Raw genomic sequence first — 25,000 nt, forward strand, 5'->3', positions numbered from 1 at the left:
GTGGATGCGGACATGGATAAGTCATTGAGAAACCGATTAGTGCGCACGCGCATACCCAACAATGTTGAAAGAGTGTGCAAACGGCTCCAACTTCAGTTCTACTTTCGCGATGACAAAAGAAATGTTGAATGGTTGTTGATGCACATTTTAAGCGCTTTCAATTTCATTCAACATCAATTTAACTTCGATTCAACATGTTTCAAAGGGGGTGACAAACTGTTTCAACATCGCTGTTCAACAAAATCAAACGGATGTTAAAGCAAATGTTGAAAGCGCTTGCCAGGGCCTTAACACTCGATACGTGAGCCATTCAATTGATCTATTCGACCGTGATCAACTCGGTTTGCTAAAACCAAATTTTCGTGTTTAGCTGAATTAGTTCGTTGGGTGGCCCTGAAAAACCATGTTTTCAGATAAATATACAACAGAAACAATAATGGACCCACACTAAACAGGATAGAACTGCGTCTTACATCGATCCAATATAGTACAAGATGTTAGCCGATTTCCTTTAAAATTTAGAGTATTTCAGTGATTTTTTATGTTACCATATCTTGTTCAATTCCGTAGTCCGAAGTCCAAAGTCCACATTCCTACCGCAACCATATGGTTAAGTGCGATCGTAGAATATTTGTTCACATTTAAACCTGCTGTTAACGGCGTTGATTGTAAACAAAACCAGTAAACAAATGCTTTACAACTTTCTACGATGGTATCTAAAAAATACTTTTCCTTAACAATACCGATAGAATTAGGAAATTATGTAATTAACCCGGTAAGATGTGTTCCAAAGCATACGATGACCGGATATTGCATTGCGTGCACCGAAATACAAAAATTCGTTTCAGGTGACGCACACAGCTCTTTAATACATATTCCCTCGTCAGTTTGTCGAGTAGTGCGTCCGTGGATTAGTGGTCATCGTGATTGCCTCTGAACGAGGGGATACCGAGTTCGAATCCTACTTGGAATGTCTTCTACGAGGCAAAGAAATCTTACGCATGCGCAACCACAGCGCCACCCCCAAAAAAAAATAAAACAAAACATGAAAAGTGCGAAATCCAAACACCGAGTCGAATCCCAAAGTAATGAGGGGCCGTTCTCGTCACCAGAGCCTCAGATCTCATTTCTGCGCATGACCCTCGGCTCTGGGAAACGCTATGTAGGAGAACATGCCCCGTAGGGTTCTTATAGCCAAAATTTGGCTATTTGAACCTTACGTCGCCTGCTCACTCCTCTTTCTAACATGAATGCACCAATCGGGGATGCTTTTTCATTGTTCTTCACGAAAACCAATGAGACCAAGATACTTTGCTTCAGGGTTCCCTAGAGCTCTTCTCTCTCTCATTCATGTACATAAGACAAGAGCTCTGGGGCCGTGATTGAATGAGGGGTTTGAAAATTGGTCACGGTTGGTATTTAATTAATGATTCCTCAAAACATTTCCCAGGTTTTGTCAATCGTTTATCGTGAACGAGCCCTTAAGTAATTGATCATTGACTTCATCATATATCATGTGGTATGTTAATTTATTCCCGGGATTGTAGACTAGAGTTGCTTGTTATTCTTGGGTTGCACGTCACGCAAGTGAAAACATAAATCGCTTACCATTTAAGAAATTGAGTCAAGAAATGGAAATGTTATAGAAGAGGAACAAATAAACAACGGGTCCAAGTCTCAGGGTTGTTTACTGTCGAGGGACACCAACATGGCGGCTAGCAACCGTTGTCAAGCAAAAGGTCACGTGGGTGAAAAGCAAGAATAATGAGCTAGCAAACATTCGTATAGACACGACTCCTAGTATATTGGCTGTTTAGGCCACAAAAACACGAGGGAAATCGATGTTTTTAATCAACTGGCATGTTTTTCGAAAGCCGTCAACATGTCACGCACTGTGAAAAACTCTGAAATTCAAACTGCTCTATTTTCGAAACGAAACACGGTACCGAGCTGAAAACATGCAGAGAGATATATTTTTAAATCCTCTTGTAGCTGATCTAGATAAAAACTCAAAAGGCTCTTTAGTTTTGTATTTTATTTTTCCGTGACGTCACGTGCAATCCAAGAATATCTCGTATCGCCTTGCATTCACCCTCCGCCCAACCATGGTATACCACAGAGAACAAAGCACAACACTGGGAGTCCTGTCTTTGCGAAAGTTATGTGGGTTTTTCAACGTCCCACAGTCCCAGGCCCACAGTCATGAACATCTAAGGGTTGTGAGACAGGGCAAGCAATTTATCGTCCTTTAATATCCGAGATCCGATTTTGCATCAGAGAGGAAAATCAACACTTTAGCGTGCATGCGCCATAAAGATATTAATCATGTGATACACAGTTAGGGAAAAAAAAAACTGCCTGGGGACATCTGACATAACGGACTTTTCGCGAAGACGACGACTTCCGTAGTGGTAAAGCCGCAAAACAATAATATCACGTATCACTTACTGGTTTAATGAGGAAAGAAACTTCTGCTGCAAGTGCGGCACGCATTTTAGATAGATTGATGCCCAAACGCGAACGTGGCCGGAATCAATAAATGTAAGGATTTGAGGACAACTTGAAGACTGCAAGAGTGAATCGTTCAATCTCCATCTTTCCTTCACGGCAGCCTGCAGCAAGCCAATCATAAGATTTTGCCCATATTGTACAACTTCCGTAACATAAGATGGAACTGAATTGCTAAAAAGTGATTCGCTGGCGTTGCCATTGTTAATGTCAAAACTTGCGAATAACTTTCCAGACAACGCCCTTTCTCTTTGTCTGTCCCTTTAAATTGAAATATTATTCTAATCAGTGGTTTCACAGTTGACCCAGATGATATTCGCTACATGAATGTCGACCGCTTAATGCAGTTGAATTTTTGAAAACTGAGATTTTTACGACGCTCGCATTACACGGGTTCTCAGTTGCCGGTCCTTCACTATAAATATAGATTTTTTGTACAAGTAAACGGTTTCAGAGCGGGCAGAATATCCGAGATCACGTTTGAGGATGGTACACGATTAAACGCAAATCATTATATATGATAATTTTAAATTCCATGGCACACATTATGTCCATGCTTTAAAGCATAAATAATAAAAAGTTCTTCAGTAAATGGGATTTAAGCATCTCTTTGGATAAATCACGCACTTTTTGAGTGTAAAATGAAGGCAGAGCATCGAATTTTGATCGCTCGGCGTAACCAACAGTTAACTGAAAATCTATGAGCCCGTTGTTTACGAGGATCACCTCAGTTCACTCTTCATCGATCTCCAAGAATTCGAAGTTGATGAACACTCATTCCAATCTTGAAGACAGAGTTCACAGGATTTTAGGCATTGGGAATATTATGAACGTTTTAAAAAGTGACAGAACAGTCACTGAACCAAACTACATTTCGTTGCGCCAAACATCCCCAGACACTCCTTTCACTCCATCGACTAGAGGGTTATTACATTAAAACATTGAAAAACTTACCGGGGATTCTGAAAACAGCTCGGGATTTGAAAACTGCAGTAAAAAGCTTTCTAGGCGAAATTCATGAGCCAAAACGGCTTTTATCCACTTCCACGTGCTTGGCATATGGCATCAGGAAACAAGTTCGCGGGTATTTGGTGGGGTAAATTAGCAAGGCGATGAAATAATTTATTCATATCATATTGGGCATTTAAAGGTCTTTTTGGCGGGGAACCAACCAAAGAAAATGCTCCACTGATCAAGCAAACAAAATATAACACTGCATGCGTGAGCATTATGTTCAAAAGAGAAGCAAAGATGTTAAGTCGTAACCTCGTCTTTGTTGTTATACAAAACCAACCCAAAGAACACGAAGGGTTACTTTTGCGCGGGGATAAGACAGCTGATTCCTTGAAATGTTCAAGCTTCAGTGATAATATATTCTCTCCCGAGAGGTAATTTATGCACCCACACCTGACGTGAGTTATGCAGATCACCGAAGCGTCCCAAAGTCATCGAAAGCAGAAGTCTGTTTTCGAGACGCAATGGGTGGCTGTTGTAAGGTGCTTGGCCAAGAATGCAGTGTAAGAAATCTTGGACTACGATTTCATGATTCAAGAGCATTTACAGATTCACCGGTGAGTGAGACAAAACATTGCCCGTCAACCGTACTATGAAATGAACGCAAAGTGAACAAAGAGGCCATAATTTTCTGAACAAGCAAACGGTCTCCTTCACTGCACAATTATAGATTAGTGTGGTTTTGACTTGATTGATAAAGTCATTCGGTTTACAAAACGAGAAGATGATCAACAGGTAGTTCTCGGTCAATTGAGAAAAGTCAACTCGGTTACTGAGGGGAAATATGAACACTTCATTTGCAAGCAACTCATGCATCCCGCGTTCCTTTTTTCTAAAAGAATGAATGCGGTTGGTGTTGGCGTAGGGTTAGCAAACATCGTATAACAACTGTCGAACGTTTGTTGGATTTTAAGAAAGGGAAAAGGCAAATGGTGTTGATCAATTTGGTAACGTACTGCAGAATGAGGCACTCATGATAACCTGTTCAGCTGTGCATGACAAGAGTATCGGGGGATAAACACGAGAATGCTGAATAAGCCGCAAAAAGCTTTGAAAAAAAAAATAGCACAAACGTCCTTGCAGCAACACGCCTTCTTAGTCTGTCTTTTCTAATGAATGGTTTTTACCTTAAAAGCGAAGTTACAGGGGAACATTTCGCCAAGAATAAAAAAAACCCCTGGACTTGATGTTCTGAAAAACTGGCGGTAATGATATTCAGATTTTTCTTTAAGCCGCGGGAATGGTTGATCGATTCTAAACAATTAGGTGCTTCATTTTTTTTATTCTCCTGTCAAAATAGAAATGGTCTTTCCTTTGTCAGCTCCATTCAAGAATTCAAAAGATTCTTCACTTATTTGGAAAAAACAGATGCAGGATATTTTTACACAGTTCAATACCTTTTTTCGTTTTTTCAATCATAATTAACAAGCGAGAGCCGAAGAACTTTCTCGGAGTGAGCGAGGACAAAAAGACAGTTCAGTTTGCAACTAGGGATTTCACAACAGGCCCAATGCTACGTCAACGTGCGCTTCCAAAATAACAAATGAAAGAAAGAAAATCAATAAGAACTTTTCTCTTTTTTTTTTTCTAAAACGATTCTCAATGTATCTAAGCACCGTTTTGGAATCTTTAAGAGTTCAAAACTATTGTACATGTAAGAAGGGGTAGTTTCTAAAGAAACTGTGGTGCTGCGTCGGTGGGGAAGTAGTATACAAAAATTTGGTTTTATCAACGGAGTTGATAATGTAAATTGGCCACCGTACAGAGATTCTAAAAGCTGACGTTTCGAGCGTTAGCCCTTCGTCAGAGCGAATCGAGGGATTATGGGTTACGTGTAGTTTTTATAGTAGAGTAGGAGCTACGCTATTGGTGGTAACATGGCAACGTGAAAAATAGGAATATATTAGTTAAATGAAAAGCGTTCGTTAGTACCGTGAGGATTAAGGGTGCCGATTTGAAAGATGAATTTTTGTTCCAGATTCTTGCGGCTTTCCGTCGTACCTACAATCAGCGACAAAATTGTTGACACATTAACCATTTCTACCCCCTATTACGCATTGGTTGTATCTTTTAGCCTTCTTAAGTAGTCCAATTCATCCCCCTTCCCCCCAAACAATGTTGTACCGTCATTCCTGTGATATTTAGGTACAAACTGGCAACATTGAATGGGGAGGGGGGGGGGTCTTCTCAATAATTTAGAGCATGATTCAAATGATAGTTGTATTTTACAATTAAAATGCACTTTTCACACACAATGTGTCAACCAATTTTGTCGCTGATTGTAGATGTAGGGAAAGGCCGCAGATAGCCATGTGTTTTTTGGAGTGGTTAGGCAGATTAAAATGGCGAGCGACTGGCTTAGATGCATCCTTGTCATTCTTCTCAACATCGCGAAGGTGTTCGCGGAATCGGTCACCTAGTCGTCTACCTGTCTCACCAATGTATAATTTATTGCATAACGTACAGGTTATGCAATAAATGACATTTGCGGAGGTACATATCAAAGTTTCTATTAGAGGCAACGTGCTATGTACTAGTGTGCACTACAAACCTACTGATTCACACAGTTATTTGTTGTATTCATCGTCACATCCATCACATGTCAAGAACTCCATTCCTTATTCTCAATTTCTTAGACTTCGACGCCTATGTAGTGATGACTCCGATTTTTCCAGCAAATCAGAGGAGATGTGCCAGTTCTTCGAAAAACGTGGCTATCCTGTCTCTGTGGTCAAAGCGGGCCATCATCGCGCCCAACAATTTGATCGACAGTCGTCACTACAAACGTCACAGAAAGATAAGAATGACAGAATTCCATTCACCCTCACTTTCCATCCTCATAATCACGCAGTCAAAAGCATCATTCTTAGTAATTTTAAATTACTCCAAAATGATCCCGAGACTGGTAGAATCTTTTCGCAACCTCCACTTATTTCATTCAAACGCGACAAAAACGTAGGCAACTTTTTAGTTAGAAGCGCGCTCAAAACCAACGAGCAACCCGGCACTTTCAAATGCGCGCGCTCACGATGCAAAACTTGTCTTTTCATTGTTAACACTAGCAAGATATCGGGACCTAAGCGATCTGTTAAGATCACCGATCGTTTCACATGTACCTCCGCAAATGTCATTTATTGCATAACCTGTACGTTATGCAATAAATTATACATTGGTGAGACAGGTAGACGACTAGGTGACCGATTCCGCGAACACCTTCGCGATGTTGAGAAGAATGACAAGGATGCATCTAAGCCAGTCGCTCGCCATTTTAATCTGCCTAACCACTCCAAAAAACACATGGCTATCTGCGGCCTTTCCCTACATCTAGGTACGACGGAAAGCCGCAAGAATCTGGAACAAAAATTCATCTTTCAAATCGGCACCCTTAATCCTCACGGTATTAACGAACGCCTTTCATTTAACTAATATATTCCTATTTTTCACGATGCCATGTTACCACCAATAGCGTAGCTCCTACTCTACTATAAAAACTACACGTAACCCATAATCCCTCGATTCGCTCTGACGAAGGGCTAACGCTCGAAACGTCAGCTTTTAGAATCTCTGTACGGTGGTCAGTTTACATTATCAACTCCGTTGATAAACCAAATTTTTGTATTGTACATGTAGTTTCCAGCAAAGTGCCACTGTCCTGTCCTCAAAGATAGACCGCGAGCAGCGCGTTTCTTCTCTTGAGCCAAAATCGTGCTTAATATATTGTCATTTCCACCCAGCGTGTTGGATTTGAGAATAAAAGAGGATTACTCGCAATCTACCCTAACGTAGGAAGGCGGAAATTTTATAGTCACGAAACTGAATTGGTTTTAGCGATGTTGAGAAAGAGGCTTTAGATGGTTTGAACCCAAACTCTTGAGAAACAAAAAACTTTTTGAAGTGTAAAGTGCCGCTGGACGAACAAAATGACCTAAGGCCACCCCCACCCCCCCCCCTTTTGTTTTCCATTTAGCGTCGAATGAGTTCCCGATATTGGGTCGGTCGGTCGGATTGAAACCCCCCCCCCCCCCCAAAAGAATCACAAGTAGTCCCGGAATCGGAGGCCTGCTACACCAGTATCATTGCTGCGGAGCCTGGAAAACAACAAGACGTGAACCCAAAATCAATATGGCGGAAAAGTTGGTTGACGTAATTAAGAAAACATGGGAAAATGGATCGACCACCGAAACTCCTATGCGACATAAAAATGGTTTAACTATGTCGCTACTTTTTTTTCTTTTTGAAAATGGCAAAAATTTGGGTCGGTCGGACGACCCAACCATAGGGTTAAATGCGATCGTGAAATAGTTGTTCAAATTAAATTTAAAACTGTTGTTAATAAGAAAAAGGCATTGATTCCAATCAAAACCGGTGAACGGATGCTTTACATGTTTCTACCATGGTATTTAGGAATATTTAATACTTTTTTTAAACAATACCAGGAGATTATTAGCCGGTGAGAAGTGTTACCGAGTCATACGATATATAGGATATGACATGGCCGCGCGGGGATACGAATTTTGTCTTCGAGTGCTGAGAGATACTTCGAGCACTCGAAGATAAAATTCGTATCCCTAAGCGGCCATGTAATGTTCTGTTTATTATATAGATATTGATGAAATGTCCAGATTTAAAACAAGTTGTTTTACTCATTTTCGAAATGATGAAAAAGTGGTCACCAACCGCTAAAACACGCATGTTGTGTAACGTGAAACAAGATGTGAAAGTTATGAAAAACAAATCATGATCATGATAATGTAAAATTTTGCAATAAAAATGTTACTGTAGTAGAGAAAAACTATATTAAAACACAAAAGTATCTTACAATGAAGAGGAAGCTCGCGTTTTATTGGCTAATCGTGTTCGTTACCATGACGACACCTATATTCTCACATGTGAAAGATAAAAATGATATGTTCACTGCGCGCGGTGAAGATATTATATTTTAGTAAAAGGAGAAATCCTGGTATTTCATCAGTATCTATATAATAAACCCAGATATTGTGTGCAACGAGAACACAAAAACTAGTTTCCGGTCACGCATACCATTCTCCCCTAGTTAATCACGTGGTTTAGTGGTCACGAGCGCCTCTGTTTGAGGAGATATCGAGTTTGAATCCTACTTGGGGTACGTAACGTGAAAAGTCTCTCTACCATGAGAAGTTATATGAGCAAGGAATTCTTACGAATGCGCGGGAAAAGCGCGATCCGAAAAAAAAAATCAGAGGGGTACTAAAAATAAACCAGTACAGTACGTTACAGTATTCAGTAATGATTTGTCTCCCTTTTTTTGTCTCTTTTCAAGCTTCCAAGGCCAGTGTTTGCTTTACTTCGCTTACTGTACGCTGCTTTGGCAGCAGCAGATCTTGTTTGGATTGCGCTGGATCACCCAGGGGGATTGTGGATCATTCATTTGGGAAACTGGAGTCGCATTGTGACAGCCCTGTATTTTCTGCTTGGTTCGTTCACTGCACTTCTTGGCTCAGAGTGTGGATCAAGAGAAAGAGATCAATATGATAGAATCATTCAAGAAGGCGACCAAGACAATGCATTTCTGGATCCCGGCGATTCTAATTCCTGCGGTGTAAAACCAGGAGAAAAAGACGAAAGTTCTAAGCTCTACGAAAACGACCTCTCTTGTCATCATCAACTGTTGTGGGTCCTTCACACCCTTGCTTTCAGCAGTACGTTCGTCAGCATGGTCGCTTATTTCGCCTTTTTCTTCGAAGTACGATACACCTTTCTGGGATTGCTCGATTTCCCGCGACACGTTCTCTATCTGGTATTCCTCATTGTTGACACACACGCCAGCTATATCCCCGTAAGACTGTGGCACGTCATATACGCCTACGTATTCAATGGAGCCTACGTTGTTTTTACCGTGGTTTTCATTTTAATACAAACTAAAATAGACTTGCACAGGGAACCCCTGCTGTATCCCTCACTGGAGTCAGGTGGAAAGCCTCTTATCTACACGGCAATCCTGTCTCTCTGTTTGATCACTGGTTCTCCTGTGGCGCAAATCTTTTTCTATCTGATTTACAGATTTAGAGCATGCTTACTGTCGAGTTAAATTTCCAACAATTAAGCGACATTTAAAGGCCAATCTCTATTAATTAAGCATCCGAGGAATTACTCTCTCATTTTGAAAATCATTGTATGGCAAATTGTGTGTTTGCCTCGGTCGCTTCGACAATAAATAGGGACCTTAAGCAAGACGACGACGACGGCTACGAGAACGTCACAAAACAATTGGTTTAAATCGCAAAAACAATAGTTCGGCACGCCCTGCACGTGCGTTTTACATCTTTATACAATTCTTTGCCGTTCTCTTCTTGACAACGACGTGAAATGATCAAATTTGAAGTCATTTGGAGGACGAGAGAACCTGACGATGAATTTTCAAGCAGTTCTCTCTAAATATCCACACCGCTCTTATCAATTTTATTCTTGGAATGTGTACTCATTCTTTCCAAGTCGAGCAACTTAGAGTAATCGCAAAATTATTACAGTAACGGGAAATAATATTTTTAGACAACGTTCTCTTAGCCGTCGTCGTCGTCCTTGCTTAAGGTCCCTAATATTATTTTGTAAACTTGTAAATAAATAAAATGGCACTCTATCGGAAAGGCAAAAGTAGCGAAAGATAAAGCAGTTTTCAATTGAGCGTGAAACAACCCGATGATCCAATCTAAAGCCGAAGCTTATGAAAAGAGCTGAAAACAGCTTGCGCACAAGTCACACGTGACTTCTGGGTTCAAACCATTTACAATTTGAAAAAAGTGGCGCGAAGTGTTAAACCAACCAATAAGAGTCGTAAATTTAATTCGGCACGTCATTGAAAATCACTCAAAGCCAACCAAAATTTAAATAACAAACTAAATAGCATACAACGGAAAAATATTGCACAAAAGCTGGGCGTCAGAGACAAAACTGTTACTCTTCACTGGTGCCTGCGTCATCGCGCAGTCAACGGAGAAATTTAGCATCTCCTGTACAGCACACTGCAAAGATAGGACTGAAATTTGCTCGCAAACCTGTGGTGTGAACTCCCTTTTGAATTAATAAACATGAATTCGAATCTGTCGAATCTGTTGTTTTATTTTATATATCGAAGAGAAATATTTTATTATACCGAATCCCCAAATGGCGACGCTGAACAAGCGCAACGTACTGGTACTTACGGCCAATCATAAGCGCGCGCATGTATTTTTTGAATTTTCAAATGCGATTCTCTGGCGATAACGGACAAACAATGTCGCGTGATTATGTTGATAAGTGATGTAAGACGTAACGATGCTTCAGTGTGTATGGAGATTAACTGAAGAGTGGATCAACGTTTGTTGGTCTACGAAACAGAACTGTGTTAAAATCCATATGTACTCATATTGAGTAGACTACATGCTGATATTACCGCTCCTTATCTGTAGAGCACTCTTCTGGAATCAACAGTGAATATCACTTGATTTGATATATAATCATTTCTGAATAATTGTTAAGTCTGAACCTTGATTTGAAAATGGTTAGCTTTCCCTTGGAAGTCTAGCCGACCGATATTTTTCACTTGTGTAAGCTTGCTTCTTAGCGGGTGTTAATACACATTTACAGCGGCACTTTTGGATGAAAAAAAATTATTGACATTAATAAAAAATGACATCGTCGCAGTTACTGATGTGGTAGTCTAGTGGTTAAGTGAAGGGGTTGTTAATCACACGTTCCCAGGTTCGAGTCCTGCGTATCCAGACATTGGGTTCCGGCTTTTAAAAGAAATGTTCATTTCCCATGATCCCTAGCAAGCTTTCAGTGTCCAAAATGAACGATAATACTTCACTTGGAAGAAATTGACAATTAACAATAATCCTTCAATCGAGGGAGAGACTTGGTTGCTAAATTCACATCGCCTTCTCACTGATTCGAGTTTATTTCACCTCGTACTTTTACTCTATTTTTAATGTCATCTAAGGCCGTAACGGATCAGCGTTTTCCGCAAAGCAGGAGACTTTGGGCCTAAATCGAGGTTTCCGATACGTATGTGCCAGAGTCACGCCAAAGGCCAATTGATTTTCACACGTTATTACGTGATTTGGTTACGGAACGGGAGGGTATGAAGATGATCATGCACAGGCCTCTAACAAATCGACAGCACTATCAAAAGCTATGTTCGAAATACAACTACATGAAAGAACAGTTAGCGAACCATCGTTTTCCCCAAAGCATCAGCGACAAAGATCTCGAAAGCCTCCTTTCCGACGTTCTTATCAAAGGAAATGAATTACGGTTCTTAATAGGGCAAATTACAGTAGTTTATTACGACAACTTTGTTTGAAACTCTCATTAATTTTCAAGTAATTAACTCAAGGTCTCTTTAAGTACACCGATAATGAGAAAGATCATTCGATTGTGCGCGCGCTTCCCGCGCGTATTCTCCTTCCCACGCGCGCCACGAGAACAAGACCAACTACAACAACTTGGGCTTCGTTTTAACTAAGTTGGAATTCAATGGTTTTTATTTCTCGTTTTCCTATGTTATTAAACAACAATAATTAGTGACTTGAAGGACCCTTAAAAACTCAACCAACTACAAGTCTAGGGAGAGCACTCACGTAGGAAAAATCTTCGTGCCCGAATTGACATGACGATATTGGTTGTCTGTAGGGTGGCTGCTCCAAATTACTAATACTCGAGAAACGCAAAAACATATTGTTTTTTTTTTTAATGCAAAGAGATTGTTGTTTGAAGTGTTTTTTGAAAAGGTTTATAGGAATTCTAAGGGAAAACTCGTAAAACACATGTAAAACACAAGTAATCTTTACAGCCTTTTACACACATGCATGCACATAGGAGTGTTCACTGAAAATAAAAACATGCAGAACTTAATCACAATTGAAGCAAATACAGGAATAAGCTGATTGGCTGGCAAGAGGTGATCTCCTGTAACTTCTTGCTTTTGACTGAAATCAGTATTTTCACCAGCAGATCCACCTTTTTCCAAGAGGCAACACATTCATACTGGTATAAGGCGCCTTAATCCACGATCTTAAAACATGGTTTGCCTGTGACTACCAACTCAGCATTTTGAGCTGTTGTATAAACTAGTACCAGCCATGCACAAATTACACAATACTCCCAGTTAACTACCACGCTATACAGGTTTAATCTCTTGAGATGGTTTTTCAAAGGCCTCAATCCATTCTTACATAGTGTGCAAATCTTTGAAGTAAAAAAAAATTATCTAGACTGCCTTGGCAAGTTCATTGGATAGCCAGTCAAGTCCTTCGTAAAGGCCATCTCCTTTTGGGGCGCATGTTGCTTGAACATACCACTGAAAATTAGTAGAATAACAAGTTATTAAAATTATTCAGAAAAGTAGCACAATTGACTGTGCAATCATGCATATATAAAGCCTAGTAATCACAAGATCATCGCTTCATAACTTCTGTTGAGGAGCTAGTTAAGGTAAAGGTAAAGGTACACCTTATTTAAGGTTGGAAGTTCCTTTACTCTCTAGAGAGTACTCTCCCAGAAAGCAGACGGTGCACTCATCAGTGCTCCGTTTTAGGGGTATTTAAAGCTACTTTGGCTACACTGAAAGGGAAGAAATCGAAACAAGGATGTGAAATCCGGGCATCGAACTTGAAATTTGTCAGCGGTTTAACTACTTTCAAGATGCTGGACATGAGAACACGAACCAACCGTGCTGGTTTTCCATGAGAAAGCGAAGAAATATAAATTTTCAGGAATATTTAGTGGAGGGAAGAAACCACTCATACACTGCTTTTTATAACAACGTTAAGAGGCGCAGAATGTTTGTCCGAGCCGTGCTAGCTGCGGTAAACCAGCCAAGAATAAGAAGTATTTGGGTGCGGTTGCAATCTGATGCTGATGATATGGTCTTGACAACGAACAGTGAAGTGCAGTAGTATGAGGATTTCAGAGTTACTAAGACAACGTTTTCTTTTATCTTATCTGTTGGAACTCGACGCCATCTTGGATTTGATCCATAACTCTCAGCGAGAAGAGAAAACAATCTCATTCCCGGGACTCTGGGTTTGGTCATCAAGATGTTGGCAGCTTCGACCAGAAAATATGGGCACGGCACCCCTGAAAAACAGGCACCGGACAACCTATTCATATGGTTCCGGCACCCCTAATTTTTGGGCACCTGTGCCCATAAAATTTCCATTTACACGATAAAAAGTTGAGGGAAACGTACCTAAAATTTTAGGCATGGGTGCCAAATTGTAGGGGTGCCGTGCCCAAAATGTTTGTCGTGTTAACCGGGCTTAACTCTCCACTTTTTTCTGCCACTCCCCATTCCACCATCCACTGGACTCTTTCTGCACCTCAAAACTTCTTTTTTTAGATGGCAAACAGAGCTAAATTAGGGGATGGCTCTAGTGAAAAAAAACCACCAACAACAACCTTTTAAAGCAAGTGAAACTTCCATAATAATAATATTCTTACCTTTCTGCTTCTAAGATTACTTTCATGGAGTCCAAGCTTCTCTGTTATTTCGTGGACAGTAAAGGCGTTTGGCAAGTCTTGCTTGTTTGCAAACACCAGCAGAGCAGAAGACCTCAATTCTTCTTCATTTAGCTATTTCAATAATTGGATTAAATTGCTAGTCAGTATCTTGAAATTCCAAACCCAGGATGCACAGCACTAAGATTGATTGATTAATTGATTGATTGATTGGTTTATTTATTTATTTATTTATTTATTTATTTCACAAAGGTTTCCCATCACTGTGAATGTGAACAAAAAAAACAACAACAAAAAGAAATCAGTGGGATAGACTAAAATAGTTCGTTATAGCAGATTTAAAATCGTCCACAAAAGGCTGATCTAATACGAAGGTAGAGTGTTCCATTCTTTTATGGTTCTGGTTAAAACGTTGTACTTATAGGTGTTGCTGTTACTGCCAATGTTAATGAATTTACTGCTATGATAGGAGCGCGTAACACGCGCGGGGCGTACAATGTATTCCGGAGATATAGACCGCAATTTTACTTTTCACTATTTTGTACATGGTAGTAAGTCGCCCAATTTTGCGTCTCACTTCTAATGAATGCCAGTTCAAATCGTTCAGGAGGTTTGGGACTGTACCGGGTTCCCACACATCGCAGTTTTTCACAAATCTGGCGGCTCGCCGTTGAACTCCTTCAATATCTTGACGATGTTTTTGATGTATACTGGTGAATGATTGGATTTTTCGACCGATAGACATTCAGGATCTTACATTTGTCACGATTGAGGGACATCTGCCAGAGATTGGTCCAGGCGACTAAGCTATCTAGGTCTTCATGTAGGGTATTGGCGTCATCCTTACTACTCACGGTTGCATATAAAAGTCTTAAATTTCGCTCAACTTTCGTGGGTCTGAAGTTGCTTCGCTTTGCGGTATAAAAGTTGCTTTTTTCGAATAGCTCTCTATATGGATGGTGTAAGCCACGGGACATGCCAACGGCCAGAGATATTCTTGTGAGGAACATATTGTTCTACTGCATTGAGGATAGTGGACTTGAATTTTATGCAAAGATCATCAAGCTCGGAGACTGACTCACATTCAATGTGTCGGAGTACTTCCAGCCTGTGTGAGATGTTATCCCTGAGAATATCTTCTTTTGAAGAGAAATATCTTCCTCGGTTTCTAATTAGTAGGCTTTATTTTTAGATATAGTACAGTAACAACGAGGTCGTGGTCGCTCATATATCTTCGCTTACGATGGTGCTTTTAACAGCGTCAGGGTTTGTGGTGAGTACTAGAAGTCTAGAATGTTGATCTTCCTTGTAGGGTCTTGAACACATTGGCTTAAGAGTGGTGATTTACCATATCCAGCGATGCTTGATTAATTGCGGTTCCATATTGTGGGTTGTCATGCATGTGGTACTTGCTTTCAAGTCCCAATTAATGTGAGGAAGATTAAAGTCCCCAGTGATTAAGATGTTAGGGATACAACTGCTGGAAGTGACCTTGTTTACAGCATTATCAAGACCACAGACCGCCTCGAGGTGATGATCTGGTTTTCTGTAGAAGCATCCATTATAAAGGGGCCGGGAGCCAGCAATGTGTATTTTGCACCGGGTTCTCTCGTTGCGAGTAAGGCATTTTTTACAGCAATCAGAACACCACCGCCAGGACTGCCGTTACTTCTATTACGCCGGAAGATTTCATAGCCTGGAAGGTTCAATTCTGCTGAACAGAACTTACTTGAGTCTCAGTGGCGTTGATGACAGAGCGAGTTTCAATCGACTGTCGTAAAACCAAAACCAAAGTAATTACTTTGGGCAATTAAAAAGGACAGAGGCAATCCAGTAAACCAATCAAAACGTAGCCGACACAAAGCGCGGGAAAATGTGCACGCGCGAGCCACAATTGGTTTTGGTTTCACTTCTGATTGGTTGAAAAAATGGCGCGAGAACTTGGAACCAATCACGCAAAACCAAAGCAATTCGCTAATTACTTTCGACACTCAATTGAAAACCGCTCTATCAAGTCGATGAGAATCAACAATTGAAGCAAATTCGCATATTTTTATATTTGCTGCGTAGACTGCGGCAATTAATTGTTAGGAATTTAACTCTTGGAAGACAACGTTTACGTATTTTACGTGGAATCGATGTTAGAGCTTGTTCAGAACTATTGGAACCGGTGGTGGAAGAATTTGCAAAGCTGTTGATAAAGGATGGATCGTTGGAGCTGTTTTCGTCGAGTGGCGAGAAGAAATTACTGGTTAGGACTTCGCTAGAGGAATCAAAGAAGGAACTGGAGAAACTAGGAAGCCTACAATCACAACGATTTCGCATGCAAGAGCTGTTGGCATGGGCGTCGTAAACAAGGTTATTAATCTCAGAACATCGTGCATGGTGCCAGCGATCGGAATAATCACATTGAATAGCTTTTTGGTTGGATTTGACAGGCTTATCGCACACTGCACACGGATGTTTCACACTTGGGCCAAGATTGAGCGAGATGTCACCACACAGAAGCAACAGGTTGACGAAGGAAGTGTCTGTTCCATGATGAGATTTGAAAATGGCGGATTGCTTCGTGAATCTTCCCTGGCGGCAAACCAGTAATTTTGAACATATAAACATCGGTTCGACGCCGGAATAGGGATCTGCATGCCAGTGAGGGCGTCCGAAGCCAGCCTCGGGAGACCGCAGCAAGCTAAACTTTATAAAAATTGCAATAAGCTAAGGGCCAAAGAGTACGGAGCAATAAACTTAGTGGCCGCCATGATCGCATGGATTACATGTAAAATGCTACTGCACACACAAACCGGATCTGGAAATGCACTGCAAAGCAATGTCTAGCCAAAACTTCACGATACCTTTTGGTATAAGAATGCAGCTACATATCATAGCAGCTTTGGTCAGAAAACGTCAAGCAAGATCTAAATGCTGGGTCATTACAGCTTTCTGTTTGGTTACACTGATTGTGTGAGAATTTCACTTGTCAACAGAGTGGAACATGCTAGATACCCAAACAATATACACTGTACATGTGCTGTATGTAGTTTAGTACAAAATTACAGTGTTTTCTTTGCAAGATTTTTACCTTAATAATTTATAGTCATTTTCAGTTCAGTTTGCTGCCCTTTAGGGGCAGTTCACTTTGTACAATGCAGCTTCTTTTTGAGCTACATGTATAATCACCGAACGCATTGCACTTATGACCAGAAATTCAAGCAATTAAATACACGCTGCTTCCTATTTCCAGCAACAAGGTAAGTGTAAAGGTTTGCATTATTTTTAGCTTAAAATAAAAGCAGCTGTTTATCGTTACTTGAGAAGCAGGATTTGGGAGACAACATGTGATGTAAATTGTAAATGTAAATGCTTTGTTTATAGAGCGGTTTTCAATTGAGTGTCGAAAGTAATTAGATAATTACTTTGGTTTATGATTACTTCACTCAGTGATTGGTTCAAAGTTCTCGCGCCATTTTTTCAACCAATCAGAAGTGAAACCAAAACCAATCGTGGTTCGCGCGTGCACATTTTCCCGCGCTTTGTGTCAGCTACGTGTAATTACTTCGAGTTTTGATTGGTTTACTGGATTGTCTCAGTCCTTTTTGATTGGCCAAAGTAATTACTTTGGTTTTGGTTTTACGACACTCAACTGAAACTCGCTCTAGTGGAAGTGCACTTACAGCTGTAGCTATCAAGCTTGTTCACAGGCACCCCACTTTTAATAATTTGAAAGAAACATGATTAATTAAGAACCCCAACTGGCAGGAGGCAACCAGTTGGCTATTTACGTAGTGTGGTAGAGTTGAACCTGGGACAACCAGAAACAAATCCAAGCAGAGGAAAGAACAGGATTTGAACCCAGGGTAACCACATGCACATCCCTAATTGTATGTATTCAGAGACATGAGTATGTTGAAGTTATGATCAAGGGGACACTTCCATGTGCATCTGCAGTAATTACTTGGATTTCTCGACACATCGAGTTAATTACAGCACACATTCCAACAAAACGCATTCTGAGTGTTGTTTTCTATTGACTCCTTGCTTCCACATTCATTTACTTTGTAGCATTTTTGTGTTAAACTTTGTTTGCTAGTTTTAATCACTGACAGGGTTCAACCACTCATGGAAAGGCAGTTACTTAATATTTTGTTTCACACTACAATATGCTAGAGCATTCTGCGCCCTCACAGCGACATGTCAATTTAATTGACCTTAATTTGGAACAGCCAATTTATTTTGACACAAAGTACTGTCAGCAACATCCAGTAAGGCAAATTGCCAAGGGATTAAGGGGGTGGCACTTAACTACAGAAAGACAGTGGTTGCTAAGGAAGCTTTTTAGTCAGAACTCTACAAAATGGTTGCAGGTTCTATTGACCGAATGCATAAATGGCGGCCAAAAATGTGTTCTTTTGTTTATGTGCTAATGAGACTCAATAGCCTCGCTCTCAAGAAACCTTTCTTTTGTATTTTGTCCATGCAAACAAGGCTAGTGAGGCTAATTAGCACATAAACAAAAGAATATTTTTTTGGCCGCTATTTATGCATTCGCTCTATGAACTAACTTTTTCAATAGAAATTTGACATTCCTTCAATCAGAAGGTGTATGCACAACTAGTCCCAGTCCTCTGGTGTGTGTTTCAGTGAAAAACAGGTAAAAGCTCCCAGGAAACAAAAGATGGAGGCAGTTTATTCAATGGATGGGAATCGTCCCATCATTTTTCATAAACTGTAGCTTGGAATTTCTATTTGGACAAAAAATGGAACTGATACACATACAGTGTAGAACACACAAAAGAGTAATAATACTGTAAAGTTAAAGGAATTCAAGAAATGACTATCTGAAAAAGAGGTCCATAGCAGTGGCTTGGTACATGTACATTTGTAGTTAAGAGCCACCCCCCTTAAGTCATCAATAACATTGTGCTTCCATCAAAAACACAATTGATACTCAAGTCTTTCAGTTAGGTAATTATGGAGTCTTCCATTGTTTAGAAGCATAGTAAGCTGGGCTTGTTCTTGTTTTGATTTTAGGCTCAAAACATACAGTACACTCAACATTTTTAAGTGTGTTCCCTACTGAGAAAAGTTTCTTAAGTACTTTTATACAATAATGTTATTACTGTATGTACATTCCTGTTGTGTATTAAAGGGAAAAGTTGTTCTGGAAGTGCAAATGCAATATTAGGGAGCTTAAGCAACGACAACGGCGATGGCAACGAGAACGTCACGAATTTGCATATTTACTGGTTAAAAACAATAGCTTTGCACGCTTTGCACGTGCGTTTTTCACTTTTGTCCATTTCGTTGCCGTCGTCAGCAAAACAACAACGCGAAATAGCCAAGTTTTTGGTTTTGTGAAGAACGTCAGCACTTGAGGATGAACTTTCATTTTCTCTCCTAAAATGGAGTGCCGTTCTGACTGGTGTCATCTTTGAGGAATCACTACACCCTTGTCATATTAAAAATGTTGAAATAGTCACAAAGCGATTAAAATAACGCAAATTTATATTTTGAGATGACGTTCTCATTGCCGTCCGCGTTGTCGTTGCTTAAGCTCCCTATTATTTTGTCATTACGGACCCTTAGTCATGAATTTCACCCTACCCCGGTAATACAACCACCCCATTGACACGGCCAATTTTCTGAGGCCTGTTAATGACCGTATTAATTTAAACTTGGTTCTTTTAAACCTCTGGCCTTGGTTGTTCAACAGGGGGATAAGGCTATCCACCAGACAAATCGCTATCCAGGAGAGTTACAATAGCAAGACTAATACTGACTCACCCAGTGGATAGCGCTATCCACTCTTCCAACAACTGGGGTCTGGTTTTTAGAAGACAATGGCATATAATTATGTACAAATGTGCAAAAATGCAAGAAGTAAATGCAGCACTGTGGTTGCTGAAGCTTTCTACCTTTTTTTGGTACAACACCTTTCTTCATTGCAAACAAGTCATTAAATCAATTTTACTTACCATTTTTGTTAGCTCTTCGCGAGCTTCGGCTATTCTCTCTCTGTCATTACTATCTACAACAAATATTAGTCCCTGGGGAGAAGAAAAAGAAAAAATAATAAAGTTGAATAGAAAGTTCCTTTTTTTTTAATTAATAATAAAATTATTATTGAATGCAACAGGTCAAAACACTCACCTGTGTGTTTGTGAAGTAATGTCTCCACAGTGGCCTGATTTTGTCCTGGCCACCAACATCCCAAACAGTAAAGGAAATATTTTTATATTCCACTGTCTCAACATTAAAACCTTAGAGAGAAAGACACAAAACAGACGGAAACACCTTGTGATCAAGATTGGTAACATTTCTTGTATTTAACCATTACAGCAAAACAGCCTTAAATAAGAAGTACATGTGCAATGAACAACCCAAAGTATGTTGTTCAAGGCCCAATTACAGGTGTAGCCAGCCTGCTAGACGAGCAGGTCTACTTTAGTGAGATCTCAGGTACTAAGTTACATGTAATTTCCTTTCAGCAAAATCTGTGGTTTGCAGTATTATGAGATGGCCAATTACACAATTGCTGAGCTTAGCACACCAAAACTCAATACAAGTTGTATACATGTACAGTGTAAGCCTGGTTTGCCAGGATGAAAAATGGCTGAAAAACAGAGCAGCTACGGGACATGTAATAACAAACACAAGTTATGAAACAAGTTCAGCTCTTGTACTCAGTAACAATGCTTTGGTGGGATACAATGTCTACAACTGGAGCTATTGGCAAATCTGTCATCGCGCTGACAGGGCCCCGAGGGGGCCCCCCACTGACAACTAAAACCGCCAGGCATTACACAGAGTAAAATCTATCAGTGGCAATCTGGAGTTAAAGGGTTAAATAATTAATCTTGCTCCACATTATTTTTCTCCAGTTTTTCAGTACAGAGCATATCATAATAGTCTAATGATAATGTATAATAAAAATATATATAGTAATTCATAGTCAAGAACACAACTACAGTGTACAAGTACATCATTGTGGAAGCTTCCAATACTTTTTATCTGGGTATCCAATACATGAACACTTATTTGGAAATACATGTAAATCACTTATTTTCTTAAATTAATATTATTATGAAGATTAGTTTGAGAGCTCCTTGTCAACCATTATAATATTATTATGCAAAAACGAGCTTGAAGCCTGATGAACTTACCAATAGTAGGAATGGTTGTGACCACCTCTCCAAGTTTTAATTTGTATAAAATAGTAGTTTTTCCAGCTGCATCAAGGCCAACTGCAAAATACAAAGTGAGAAAATTTTTTAAAGTTTTCATGTTTTTATGAAGAAACTGCTGTTTAGTTTAATTTTTTGCAGTTCGAGTATTTTCTCTTTTCTTTTCCTTTTAAGCAAAACAGCTGCAGAGCCAGGGGCCCCGTTAAGGTTTGAAGCAGGGCACATACGTAGGTTTAACACCTGGGCAAAGTATTGGGAAGACCCACAGGACCTTCCCTCCAAGGGGGGGTCTGGGGACAATTGCTCCACTAGAAAATGTTGAAATTCTTAATTTGCAGAGATGTGTTTTCCTGCATTCTGAAGCCCAAAGCAATTCTTCGACAACAGAAAAATCACACCTTTTCCATACAATTTAATGATTAATACCAATATGAAAAAAGTGTAAGAATTTGACAATAGATAATTATATCCACAAGAAAATTAATTCATTAACGTGACACAAAAAAGTGCACTCACGTCATGGCCTTTTCTCAGCTGGAGGCAATTTGGCTCGTAAAGAAAAATAATGCGGCAATCCACTGCGATCTTTTCTGGGCCGCCAAAGCAAAACAAGCAACATTGCAACATTTCAGGTGGTCTTTTATGGACAGCAATTCTTTTTGCAATGCGCTATGGGACAATTCATTCTGAGCTGAATATGGGTTTTCAAATAAGCCATTTCTGAGTTCTTATCTGTTCTCCTCTTCAAAGCAAGTCTACACTGTAAATGCGAAGTTTTTGTCATGAAAATTAGTTTTCGTTCATATGTAAAGTAGAACTAATTACCATCACAAAACTTCGCACTTAGACTCAATTTGAAGGGGAAGCAGGCATGAACTCGGAAATGGCCTATTGAATGCAGGGTATGAAATTGAGACATTTTGACAACAGAAGACAGATCAAGAAAAGGACAAAACTGTATTTTTTCATCAATCTTTGTCTTTAAAAAAACCAGCCCGTTGAGATGGTGAAAGCAGCAGGGCAAAATCATGTTCACAGCCAGTCACTTTACCCGGTGCCCGGCCCTTAATGAAACCCCTGCACAGCACGTCTAAGAAAAGGACAAAACTGTATTATTTTTTTGATCAATCTTTGTTTTTAGAAAAACCAGCCCGTTGAGATGGTGAAAGCAACAGGGCAAAATCATGTCCACAGCCAGTCAGTTTACCCGGTACCCAGCCCTTAATGAAACCCCTGCACAGCACATCTCTAAAACAAGTTAACATTAGCAGTGTCTTCATCAGGGGTGAAAAGAATCCATTGGAAGAGTCCTTTTATTAGTGACTGTTGACACTGATAAGATGTACATGTAGGTATGTGTGTCAAGTAAAAGGCCGCCATCATCACGGTTCAAAGGAGCGTGAGCTGAATTAATGTGCCATGTCTCCAAACAAACATGTTGATGGTACTTCCTGTTGGTAGTGATAATTTCAGAATTATCCCAACCTGTTGTATGGTTGGTCAAGCAAGCACTGGTTCCCACAAAGCAAAATTTTCTTTTTGCAGGGCTGAAGACTAACAGTAGCCAACTAGTCACATTCTAGTGAAATTTCAGTTTTGGCTAGAAAATTTTGAGCTTTCACTAGCCAATGGGGCGAGTAAATATTGTGAAGCAGTGGAGTTCTGGATGAAGACAAAAATGAAAATTATTTCGTATGAATGGGGCAGAAGGAGAGAATAGTGTTGTTCTCCACGAGTAGCAACGCAAAAGCAGGGAAACAACGATATGGAAACACAATCGTAAACTGTTTCTGATTGTTTGCGATCATTCGACAATAACTTTAGTGCACGTGATACATTTGGACGAATTAGAGGCAAGTATAAGTAATGAAAATGGCGTCCAAGTACGATTGTGGCAATGAGGATACGCTTCAAAACAGTATCAATTTAAGGAATATCATAGGGGAATACCCCAACAAATATATCGGTAGTAAAGTTTTCGATCACGAAGAGCCAGTTCCTGCAATATAATTTGATACTGGCTATGTTGCAGTCGTTGCTAATCCTTGAAAATGTATCGGACCCAGAATTGGTGAAGTCTCTTGACAATTCCTCTCTCTCTTCTTCACAACAACTCCAACATAAGAAGTTGAACACGATGCAAAAACCTAATTCTGCTTTCAATTTTGCATCCTTTTCTTACGATGTCATGAGATAATTTTGCGTAAAGCAATCACGCATATGGAAAACACAATCGCAAACTGTTTGCGACGTTACGTGTACATACATTGTATGGAAAGAGATCACTTACTTGTTTTGAAGTTGAGTCCAAACATAATTTATTTCAAATTTTAAAAAAAGAAAGAGATAATATGGAAAAACTTATCTTGTTTACTAGGAATGGTGAATCTCACGTTAAAAGAGGGAAAACTTTCTTGCGAGCACAATGATTGAATCCGAAACCACTCAAGCACAAAATGCAGATTGCTAATGAAACTATTAAAAAAATCTTATATGAGCCAAGTCTGTCCTTTTGAATTTCCATTTTATCCAATTTAAGATATTATTTTCCTGCAGTCCGCTGCTTTTGTGCTTCATGCGTAAAATGGTGCTTTCACGTCGAAATTTCAATTGCAAATAGCTCAATTTGTAATCAAAGGAACAGCCTTTCCACAGACTTCCAAATGAGCAGTTTAGTTTTATTTACAGTTTATTGCGTAATTTACTTATTCCGCGTTTTCCACACTCCAGTGTATTTGTACGTTGCAAAGTTTAAAATGGCAACGGTTCCGTGAAAATTTTCCTCAAGGCCACGAAAACTTTGCCTTTGTGAGAAAAATACGAGAAACTGTGCACTCCAGCATATTTGCACTGCTGTTGCGAGGATGGATATGAGAATATGGAAATATTTACTACAAGCGCGAGTTGTGTTTGCAAATGTGCTCACTCCTCGTGCTAACATGAATGCACCAATTAGGGATGCTTTTCATTGTTCTTCACTAAAACCAATGAGAACACACCTTGTTTCAGGGTTCCCCAGAGCTCTTCTCTCCCTCAGTCAAGAGAAGAGCTCTGGGGTCGAGATTGGATAGTTTTTTTTTACAAATGAATGAAATTGCGCATGACGAGACTGGCTAGTGCAAATTTAGATTTGGCTAGTGAAGTCAGACCTGATACTAGCCACTAGGCTAGTGAGCTCAAAAGTTAGACTCAAGTCCTGTTTTTGCACATGTACATGTAAATGTGTACCAAACTGGTATTTGGTGTGTCCACTATATACTTGTTCAAAGTAATTGCACGGAATGCAATAAACTCTTAAGTTCACACAAAATTATCCATCCAGAAGGAGGTATTGGTAACCTTATCAACAAATTAATTTGGATGATCCCTTTGGATTTATTTATTATTTTACAGTAGGCATTTAAACAATAGTTAGTGACACAGCCAATGGACTGGAGGAACAGTAACAGGATAAAGTTGACCTCCAAAGGTGACAGAAGGTAACCGAGGAAGTGCACTTTACATGAGAGAGAGTGAGAGATTTGCATTTTGAGCTTTGATGTCCTAATTTTCATTACAATTTAAGGCCCATTCAGATTCTGTTGTGGTAATCAGCAATCTTATGGGATAACCTTGTTACAAACCTCTAAGGAATTTGATCATCTAGGTGAAAGTAGTCCTAAGAGGGCCTGTTGGCATTGACTGACGTTTTGACAACCTGAGCGGAAGTCGTCTTCAGAGTCCGGGTTAGAAGATTGGAAACTCTGAAGATGACTTCCGCTGAAGTTGTTGAAAATGTCAGTCACTGCCAGCAGTCCTGCTCAGGACTACTTTTACTCAGA

The 25,000-nt window shown here is 39.8% G+C and overlaps 3 protein-coding genes across 3 annotated transcripts in view; 1 reads left to right on the forward strand and 2 right to left on the reverse strand.

Moving 5' to 3' along the window:
• Positions 1-3,621, reverse strand: part of LOC138006611 (uncharacterized) — a 6,108-nt gene extending 2,487 nt beyond the window's left edge. Inside the window, exon 1 of the mRNA XM_068853048.1 lies at positions 3,463-3,621. Within this exon, the coding sequence (XP_068709149.1) occupies positions 3,463-3,567 (105 nt within the window). The 5' untranslated portion in view covers positions 3,568-3,621. The remainder of the gene's footprint in view (positions 1-3,462) is intronic.
• Positions 3,622-3,919: 298 nt separating this feature from the next.
• On the forward strand, positions 3,920-11,156 carry LOC138006612 (uncharacterized). Its single transcript, XM_068853049.1, has 2 exons — positions 3,920-4,079; positions 8,822-11,156. The coding sequence occupies exons 1-2, from the start codon at positions 3,987-3,989 to the stop codon at positions 9,587-9,589; spliced, it is 861 nt and encodes a 286-aa protein (XP_068709150.1). The 5' UTR covers positions 3,920-3,986; the 3' UTR covers positions 9,590-11,156.
• Positions 11,157-11,990: 834 nt separating this feature from the next.
• Positions 11,991-25,000, reverse strand: part of LOC138006613 (ADP-ribosylation factor 4-like) — a 14,086-nt gene continuing 1,076 nt past the window's right edge. The window contains exons 2-6 of the mRNA XM_068853050.1: positions 21,159-21,239; positions 20,146-20,255; positions 19,971-20,042; positions 13,981-14,112; positions 11,991-12,838 (exon numbers count right to left, since the gene is read on the reverse strand). Coding sequence (XP_068709151.1) covers positions 12,749-12,838; positions 13,981-14,112; positions 19,971-20,042; positions 20,146-20,255; positions 21,159-21,239 — 485 coding nt within the window. The 3' untranslated portion in view covers positions 11,991-12,748. The remainder of the gene's footprint in view (positions 12,839-13,980; positions 14,113-19,970; positions 20,043-20,145; positions 20,256-21,158; positions 21,240-25,000) is intronic.

The sequence above is a fragment of the Montipora foliosa genome, chromosome 6 (genome assembly GCF_036669935.1).
Source record: "Montipora foliosa isolate CH-2021 chromosome 6, ASM3666993v2, whole genome shotgun sequence".
In the NCBI taxonomy this organism is placed as follows: Eukaryota; Metazoa; Cnidaria; class Anthozoa; order Scleractinia; family Acroporidae; genus Montipora; species Montipora foliosa.